A 10,678-nucleotide genomic window follows, 5' to 3' on the forward strand; every position below is an offset into this window, starting at 1 on the left:
AACAATCAAAAAGTCAATTTTTTTATGGCCCAATATGTAGTTGGTCACTTTGATCATGGATCTCAGTATTTTCAGATATGTACACATTTTTGATAGTGAATTTTATTGGGGAATATTTTTTACCTACTGTACGTGCATGTAAGAATGTCAAGATTGAATCTCTGCTAGTTACTATAAGTCGCAAAGCTGTGAATGGGTCACGAAAAAGATTTTTCATGACTGATACACTTAACTGATTTGATCCACCAGTTTAAACTAAATTAAAGAAAAGGAAGTTGCTACTGGAAGCTCTTCTTTTATTGGAAAACGCACCAAGCCATCCTGACATAGATGTATTGACAGCCATAATTGCCCATGACAATAAATACGACAGCCTATGAATAGAAATGTGATTAAAATTTTTACAGTACATTACAAAACAGCACCTTGTTATGGATGTTGTTGTCAATTTAATGCTGACATCACAGCTTTTAAAATCGTTCAACATAAAATATACAATACTTTTTTGTTCATAAGAGAATAATTTTCGTGTTCTATAGAACCAAATTGAAACTATTTCTATAAGAGTGATTTTTTTTATTTCAGAGAAAAGAAACGAGAAAAGGAAAGAGATGAATTGTGGAAGAAATTAGCGGAGCTCGAGATATCCCATAACAAGAATACATCTGCACAGCATAATAATAGCCCATCCAGCAAAAAGTGATAATATAATAAATAACAGCCTAATATCCCTGCCCCTTGTTAATGTTTGCTGGTAAGTAAGTAATAAGAAACCTTCATTGGAAATGTACTATTTATCTTGATTGCAATATGCTTCACAACACTGGATTATGTTGCTTTTTGGTAAATCTATAAACAACTATGTTTAGTTCCACTAAATTTACGTTTATTCAAAATAATGGATTTGATAGAAGTTTTCAATGATTCTTGTTTTTCTTGAACTAAAAGAACATGTAATTCGATTTTCTCAGACAAATGTGAAAGAAAAAAAGCGGAATGTAGTGGAATTAAAGATAAAAATAATTGTTTCGATGAATTCGAGCATTCATTCAACAATTTCACCGGAATTCTGGCAGTTAATATTTTAAATCAAATCTTCACATTACCAACCGAATATTTTTGTTATATAAAATGTATCTTGTACTTTGACTAGATCGATCATTAAACTTTGACCTTGACCGGCCATGGGCGTTTGGACTTGATGAGCCATTGCCCTTTGACTTTGACGTGTAATTGACCTTTGATCTTGTTATTCCTCTCAAATCCGACGAACAGTCGTAACACCGCCTTTTTGACATCGGAAGTTTTTCTGTACATTATGTTTGGTATGTTAAGTATATACTAAACTCCGACGATTAATCTCAACACCCTATATAATTTGTGGGTAACCTGATGTTCACACTCACAGTTCCAAATTTAAAAACCCGACTAACCTTAACCAACAATTGGCACTAACATTCCCAGATATAAAATCACGAGTTGAAATTTGACTTTTGACTTTGACGGGTCATTGACCTTGACTTTAACGGGTCATTGACCTTTGACCTTGACCCATAATTGAACTTGATTGGTCGTTGCCTGCCCCAACGGGGCATTCTCATATCCTCTCTACAGAAGAAAACCCCATATGTTTTTTGTTTAAAGGAATTCGCATTTGGTTTTTTACATTGTCATGGGCCTAATTTTTAGATATATTCAACTGAAATTTAATATTTATACCCTGCTAATAAATAGGGAATGAAAAATTTTTATTAATACAATTAAATAATCGTCGCGAATACAACAAGGTCAATTATTAAGAATAATATTAATAAATAAACTTGTACAAGGTTAACTTAGTTTAGAATACAAACAATATTAATAATATCTTGCGACAGACCGAGACTTAGGAAAAAATGAATTCGCGATCACCAGGACGTCCGTTCGATCTCAATCTCAAAGCAAGACTGTCTTTTTCAAAACTATTCTCGAATAGTCTACCTGCTGCACATTTCTCTTTTCCTTGATAATTTTATGATACCCCAATCGTCCTGGGATCCCGACTATGTTGACAACAATTTTGTTAAAGCTTATTTTACAAAATATTAAAGTAACTATACATTTCTTAAAATTATTCAAAATAGAAATATCCTAAAGAATATTCTCATCGCTTCGTCAGAAAATACTCCACTGTACTTTATACATGTAGTTAATACATTTATTACTTTTTGTTAATAAATTATCTTGAATATAGGTTTATTTCAATTAATATTTCCTTTAAAAACATGTAATATTAACGTTTCGATCTACTTCGGTCTTGTAACAAAATATGACTTGCAACTGACAAAAATAAAATCAAAATAAAAATCTGTTTTAAAAAGAAAAATTAATTTCTCCTTAGTTCCTTAAAAATATGTAGCAGCAACAAAAATATGTAGTTGCATTAAAATATAGAAAAAAGAATTATAAATTTTATTTAAATTATTTAGGTCTTTTTTTATCATTGATAGCTTTCTCGTTTCTATGATGTGAACCATTTTTAAACATTTCCTTTTATGTGTATTTGATTCCGTTTAAGGGATTTTTGAATCTTTATAATTGAATGTATGTTTTTTTATATTTCGTTGATCAATGTAGTTTATTTTTTTATCATATTGATGGCCTTTAACACAGCAGTGGACAGCGTTACAGTCATTACAAGGTACTTGATATATAATATTACTTCTTTTGTGTTTTGGTGTTTTAGATTTTAATTTAGTGAAATATTTGATTAATGTATTATGTCCTTTATAACTTATACTAATATCATATTTATTGGAATAATTCGAAAGTTGTTGGGAAAGGCCCTTGTACATATGGTAAGGAAAAATGTTTTTCTGTTTTGTTTCTTAACTGATTGCAGTATCTATTCATCCTTTTTGAATATGTCATTTTTCCTGATAATTATTTTCTTTCAATGCAGTTTTTGCTTTTTGAATAGCTAAGCATCTAAATTCAAGATCTGAAAGTTGGATACATCTATTAGCCAGTTCAAATATCTGGAAAACAAAGAAAATATTTATAAAAAAAATGATAAATAACATATTCAAGAAAAGGATTGATAAATACTAGAAACTAAACATAAAATATATTTTCTTACCATATGTGCAAGGACTTTCCCATCAACTATTGAATTATTTCAAGAAATATATATTATAAGTCACAAAGGACATAATATATTTCACTAAACTAAAATATAAAACACATAACTACAAAAGAAGTAATATACATAGGACAGACATCTCAGTACTTAGAAAATAGACTAAAAGGTCATCAACGATAAAAAAAAATAAAACTAATAATGAACCACGAGATAAGAAAGAATAAATTCAATTATAAAGAATCAAAAATTATCGGAAGCTACCAATGATAAAAAAGACCTAAATAATTTAAGTAAAATTTATAATTCTTTTTTATATATTTGAATGCAACTTCGATAACTTGATTGACATCTGCTATATATTCTTGAGATGTAAAAAGTAAAGAAAAATTATTTTTTTTGGTGAAACAGATTTCTATTTTGATTTTGTGTTAATATTAATGTTGTATGTGATTAATATAATTACGCAAATTGTTAGTGTCAAGAATATTTTGATAAGGACCAAAGTAGGTTGAAACGTCAATTTTTACATGTTATTTCACAGATTTTCATGGAAAAGAGACGTAGAATCATGATAATTTATCAACAAATCCATATAAAAGAGGTCTGAGAAGTAAGAAATTGAAGAAATATAAATATATTATTGAACTGACTTCATACATGTTCACTGTTCAACGTTGATGGTTGGAATCATTTAGATAACTACAATTCTAAACATTTTAGTTTGTAAGCCTAATCTGTATTTTTTTTTAAATACTTGAGTTTGTTGAAAGTTGATTCACAAATATATGTAGAGAAAAGAAAGCACAAAATCTTCTGAATATATTCTATTAAATTAAAAGACATAGTAAACTTTTTCTTTTATTTTTTTTAAATAGCTTTTAATTCTATATTTTTCTACATATCAATAAGTTTATATTCCAAATTTCGGGTTTAATATCAATAAATGATAACTGCTACACTGTCAGTCTTTTGGTACGGCACCTCCTCATTTGATGTGGTATTAAAAGAAGGGGTGGTATGAGATTGAGTAAATGATAGCAGCATATCACAAATAAATTCACTAACGCCTGCAAAGTATTGGGTGCTTCTTTGCTGCAATTAGAATAATATATTGATTTCTGTACTGGACTTGAATCAACTATTTTTATTTTTTTCATGGTGAAGAGGTGTTTTGCTCAGTTTCTATTTATCAATGATCAATTATTTACCTTGAATCGGACTTCTCGGTACAGAATTTTACCTTTTGTTTAGGCTGTAACATCACTAATGATAGTGTTACCCTCCTTGCACCAACTGTACTGGGTGAACAACTAAAAACGGCCGTCGGCTATATCTGCTATATCTTAGGTGCGAATTATATTACAGCTTCAGGGAAAAAAAATTATTCAGTCCCATAAATAAAAATCTAAGCAAGTTAGGCCTGGAGATCTGGGTGGGTGAAATTTTGTTAGAGGAAAGACCCATCTTAATTTTTTTCGAGCAATAATCTTTTATGATCAGATTTATATTTATATATGTAACATCAAGTTAAAAAAAAATGGATAAGAGGAACCGGACTTAGTATTTTTTCATAACATGGTTCCCACTCTCCTCCGCCTCTTATTTGAAGAGATAGACTGAAGCTTGTGAAATGGAAAGTGCGCTGAATTTGTTGAAAAATTCGTTTGTAATATATAGAGTGCCACTTTTTTATGTAAAAAGCAAGTACAAGAGGGTAAATCCTATTACACTCGAGTTGTGCCTGCCATATTGAAATGTCTGTAGATATTGATTTTAAACTTCTGTAGATTGTAGTGTTTCCGCACACCCTTGGTAGCTGATTCCACAGGCTTGCACTCCTCCAAAGATAGGAATCCCGATAAATTGATGTTCTTGGCATCTACAAACGAACTAGGTATTCATGGGCCACATTTGCCTGTCGAGTAGGTCTTGCAAATACTGCTCTAGGTGGGATTATGCTAGACAGCTCGGAAGAGCATCTGCCTTGGTAGTATCGGTAGAACAGTCAGGTCAACGACCTTTCTTCTATGCTCGAAGCAGTCCAAGTTTCTGGTCAACTCTGAATCGCCTATAAGAAGACGAATTGCTCTATTCTGTATTCAATCGAACATGCTCAGGGTATGCTTGAGAGCCGAGCTCAAAATGTGTGACCAAAGTTGGTCGAATCTGTGCCTTGAATTATATGCGGGGTATATAGCTTTTTGGTCTTGAAGAGGGCTTCAAGTTTTTGTTAAGGTGTCTTTGTTAAATCTTCCACGTGACTATGTCAGAACATATTGCTTCCAACCTCAACATTCAACAAGCGAATCTGTGGTGATAGTGATATTTTATGTCTAGAGAGGACCAAATCATGAGCTGAAGTGCCAGTACCCCAGTCCAAGATTTATGTATCGATAGTTACCTGGATGGAGCGGTCTCTGAGACAGCTACTGAGCCAGTCGATAAGTGAAGATGACAAACCGTACGATCTTAATTTAATTTCTCTATAGCTTCAGTTCATACGTTGTTGACATAGACCAGGTTACTTAACTGAGTAGATTTTAAAAAAATTTATTTGCTTATTTGATTTCATATTTTCAAATACGCCTTCTAATGCTGGTCATAAAATTCGGCAAATAATTTCCATGTTTTTCACAGGACTACTTTTGTTATATTTTTGTCCCTTGAAGCTGTAATATAATTTGTTCCTGAGATATAGCCGACGGCCGTTCTTAGTGTCCACCCGGTACACGATATCTGTTTAGCGTTATTAATTCTAGTAATTAAAATCCCTCGATCCCACGCCAACAGATGCCTGCTTGTATGGATGTTGTAAAAATGTGCAGTGTAAATTGAGAATATCTCTCTAAAAATCTGTATAACTGTTGTATGTTGCTACAGTACTGTTTATTTGACATATTGTATTTCTCTGTCATAATATCTTGACTTATATAATTTGTTTTAGTTTCATGTACTGCAGAAGCAATACAACACAAGAAGGAGAGGATTGTCTCTTCAATACTACATGATTGACCACACAGCTGGTTAGCGACTACAGTAAATAGCTTAATAAGCAACTTTTAACAAACTTGGTATTACATTAGATTATTCAAATCAATAAACATAGAATTGACCAAAAGAAACACCCAAGTCAAATTTCAAATTCTTTAGATAATCTATAGGAACTAATTTTTTTTCTTCAAATGTTTGTTGCAACACTTGCAGTTGGTATTCAATAGGAACATAAATTTGTTAGAGCTAAAATTTTGTTTTGCGGTAAATTATAAAAACAAAAGGTAGTTTTTTTGTTTTAAAATAAAGTTTCAGTGCGGTGACATTACATTTTGTAATAAATTATATTCGAGGGAGGAAAGAAAAAAATTATGAACTTTTGTGCGTAACCAAAAAAATATATATTGTTACAACTTGTGTTAAATATTAGCCGCTTTTTATTTTTTCTTATTGTAGGTATCGAACGTTGTTTTAGTGAAAGTTATTTATAAATTATTTAATTTTCCACTAGAATAACGAAGATAAAATAAATCATTTGTCAAAAAAATTTCTGTAGCGTTTGCGTAATTTTATTTTAACCTTTCAAACATAGATCTTAACCTTTACCATATATATATATATATATATATATATATATATATATATATATATATATATATATATAATACATAAGTATTCGAATGCTCGGAAAATATATTAAAGTTAGTCCACTTTGGTGTTTCCTTGTCACGTTTCCAATAAGAAACTGCTCAAAGCATCAATTTAGTATACCGATCATAAAAATATGAGGAACAAAAGAAAATTATCATGTATCTTATAATGATAGCGAGTTACTTAATTTATTTTGATGACTTTCAGGTGTCTTATTTTATTTCTTCTTCTTATTCCTCGATTTTCCCCTGCCATCTTAATTTCTTCTGTCCAGCTTCTCTTTGGTTTTCTTTCCTTTTTTTTTTTGTAAGTTTGTACTTCATAATTCTGTATTTTGTTGTTTCTTGATTTATTATCTATTTTTTTTGGGAAATCTCATTTCTGTACTTTATATTTCGTCCATGTCTCTGATCCGTATATTAATATGAGTGAGGCTAATTTTTTGTATTTTCTGTAATTATTTGTTTTATTATTTCCTGCTTGACTAAAAACTGTATCTTAATTGCGTGGAATAATCTTCCCGTTGCTCCAGTTCTCTCGTTTATCTCTTGTTCCATTCTTCTATCTTCTATTGGTGTTATGCTGAGGTATTTGAAGCTTTTGACTTGCTCTGTATTTGATTCTCCCATTTTTACCCCATTTGACTTCTTCTCCTTTTGGTTTATTATTATCGTTTTAGGTTTGTATAGGTATTTTTTGATATTCATTACCTGTAGACTGACATTGTATTTTTTTAAGTTCAAGGTTTTCTCATATTCTGCTGTTATAACCATATGATATGAAGTTGATCGAATAGAGTTTCTATCCTACTTCTATTATTTTCTTTTAATTTTCTATTTATTTACCACCGATTATTAATATAAATCACATGAAATAATTATATTAGATTGTTTGGGGAGTCGTTTTGGCTTTCCAGCCGGTCTGCGCCTAATTTTGTAAATGCTCTATCTGTAACATACGTAGATTCCTCCCGAAGCATTTGATTTGACAATGACCTGTCAGAAGACCGTAATTCCTCTAGATTTTTTAGCTGATATGGTTATGAATTTTTTGGATTGTCCTATGCCTGGAGTGTTTCTCTCTTTTGGCAAGGCTATCTGCTTTCTGCTCCCATTATACCCTGGTGGCCAGGTAGCGATATTAGAGCTACTTCATTTCTGTCTGCTACTACTTCTGTTGTTTGTTTACACTCCCACGCTAGCTAGGATGTGCTACCAATAGACTTCAGGCATTTAACTCCGCTTTGCTATCGGAAAAGATGTAAATGTGCTTTTAAAAGAGTTTCCCTGCATTTTAGCCCACAATCAAGCTCCTTGTGCTAGTTTGATTGGCGGTTATCCATTACCACTTCGAATGGAGAGTCTGAGTCTATTATGGTTTGCATTTGTACCATTGGTTTATCACTGTTTGTAGCTTTATTGATTGTAGAATCTTTAGGTGACCTGTCATATTCTCTGATTTTAATTTCTATCCGATTAACCTGTGGGCACCGCTAAAATAATTAGTAACTATGTTTATTCAGGATCTCTGTGACTTATTGAGGTGTGTTCCGAGTGAAATTATATATAACTTCTTCTGAAACTTTACACATTGGAAGATGTTCCTACACCACAGAAAGGTTTTGGGCGATAAAAAACCTCTCATGATCTCTTCATTTTCTCTAAATCATGTATGATCTGGAATCCCGAGGGTAGGTCGATGAGATGGAAGCTCAGTACTTTGATAGCTGCTTGAATATAAGAATGAAAAAGTATTTAAAATTCTTCATACTTTCTTTCAGGGTCATTTAAACACATGTTTCTATAACGAGTATTTCTATTGACATTATATGTTTGAAGAACTTATAACCAAAAAGTTATATTAATATTTTAAAAGTTCAACATGTACTAGTCGATGTGATTTTTATATAACAAAATTGATACTGTAAAGCATATTTCAAATTGAGCCTTTCGATGTTGACTCCTTTATAACTATAATAATCTTTGATGCAGAGGGCAAAGGTCCTTTGGTGCGGGTCTAGCTTTCTTTGGAACTCAATGCGAAGAGGTAGTTGTCTCAATGATCGAAATCTTTTTACAATGTGATATTGACAAAAGCACTGGTCTCAATTCCAGAGTAGATATTAGGGTGCTTTTTTCCAACTATTTTTTTCTTTAGTTTAAAAACTAAAAAAAATTCCCTGAAATTCTGAAAAAACACAGAAACTCTGATTTTTGATTTTTATATTTCTATAGCTCAGTGGAATTTCATAGCATCACTTCGATCATACACGGGCTTTTTTCAGAATTTAATACTGTACAAAGTATCCATTGCGGCCTAGCCGTAACTCGAACCGGCGAGGTAGTACGTTTTCCACGAAATTCGCGTTTTTTTCGCATTTATCTCGTGAATGACAAGAGCTACAAAAAATGTGAACAATAAACTTATAGAAAATTCAATTTTCTACAAAAAAGTTCTTCAGTACTAGTTACTGAAATCAATATTTCCGGAGATTTAATAATAAAGTTTTTGTAATTCCAATGTTTTATCGGAAATCGCATCAAATTATAAAAAATATCTCATATTTATTATCCATCACTATATATAAATAGTCGAAAACATTATAGTATCGATTATAAAAAAAAGGTTTTACATTTATAGATAAATTGACAGGTTACACATTTTTGTAGTTTATAAGATGTTATCCCAAACTAAAATATGTAACGAGAAGAGGTGAAATGTACGTGTGTAATTGCTGATTAATAAAATTTTTATATTTGACTATTATATTTTTTTCTTTCCATTATTTAAAAAAAGTAATTAATTTAGAAAGTAGTGATTTGATTTAAAATTCCAAAAACTTTATCATTAAATATTGATTTAGCGACTTGGTGCTCCCGGCTTTTTTGGAGGAAATTGGATTTTCTATAAGTTTGTTTTTAAAATTTTTTTAGCTCTTGTCATTTACGAGATAAATGCGAAGAACGTGAATTTCATGAAAAAATCAAGTTTAGAGGCCTGTACTACCTCGCCGGTTCGACTTACGGCTTGGCTACAATGGACACTTTGTACAGTATTAAATTTTTAAATTCCACTGAGCTATAGAAATTTAAAAATCAAAAATCAGAGTTTCTGTGTTTTTAAGGGAAAAGCTTTATATCCCTCGATCGAGGACTTGATATTAATATTAAGGCTCCAAACCATCGGCGATTTTTTTGGTTACATGCGATGAGGCAGAAAAAAATAGTTGAAAAAAAGCTCACTATTGTAATTTCTGTAAACAAGATGGAGTGAATAAAAATTGTACACAACATATTGTAAATGTGCAGTTATGATTTTGAAGTTAGGGAAATTCGAGATTGAAATTTTTAGTTTATATACAAATATAGTTTTCCGTGATGATTTGTTTTGCTTTTAAATATTTCATCACGAAAAACATAAAAAAGTCTAAAAAGTGAAAAGTTAAAAAAATTTCAAAAGATCTAAGGGGACAAACGGTTTGTTTTAATTTAATTATTTGCTCTTTAGGAAACAGTCTAATTTTTGTTTTTAAATATTGCATTAAATTATGAAATACTGAATCTGATGTTTCTCGGAGCTTACTCAAAATTTTACTTTTTTAATTTTTCTTGTGTAGTTGCTTCCCAATCGTAATATACGTTTTATTTCAAAATACATCAAAAACGTTCAGTTGGCCTCAGTTAAGACATATTAGTATGCTTTTTCTTTATGAGTAATCTAATACACTCTTTTTAATATATTTCGGTGTTTCAGAATTTCCAGAAGGAAAAATCTATGCTGAAAAACGACCACGAGAAGATATTGCCAACCATACCTTACCAATTGTTTCGAGTTGAACTTTTTGTGTCTTTTGGAATACACTTCTGATTTTATTTCATCGCCTTTCTGACTATAATAAATCTTATTATTCGCATT

The 10,678-nt window shown here is 30.9% G+C and overlaps 1 protein-coding gene across 3 annotated transcripts in view; it reads left to right on the forward strand.

Annotated features, from left to right (window-relative positions):
• The window catches only part of LOC130893089 (serine/threonine-protein phosphatase 2A 56 kDa regulatory subunit epsilon isoform), a 48,327-nt gene that overhangs the window by 24,776 nt on the left and 12,873 nt on the right, over nt 1–10,678 (forward strand). The window contains exons 6-7 of one of the 3 annotated variants that reach the window (XR_009059142.1): nt 586–754; nt 6,066–6,541. Coding sequence is in view for 1 of the 3 variants with exons in the window: in XM_057798885.1 (XP_057654868.1) it covers nt 586–703 (118 nt within the window). In the remaining 2 variants the exon portion in view is untranslated. Of the gene's footprint in view, nt 1–585; nt 2,366–6,065; nt 6,542–10,678 lie in introns of those variants that run through there. The other 2 variants (XR_009059143.1, XM_057798885.1) reach the window with 2 other exon arrangements.

This window comes from Diorhabda carinulata, chromosome 4 (genome assembly GCF_026250575.1).
Source record: "Diorhabda carinulata isolate Delta chromosome 4, icDioCari1.1, whole genome shotgun sequence".
NCBI classification, from domain to species: Eukaryota; Metazoa; Arthropoda; class Insecta; order Coleoptera; family Chrysomelidae; genus Diorhabda; species Diorhabda carinulata.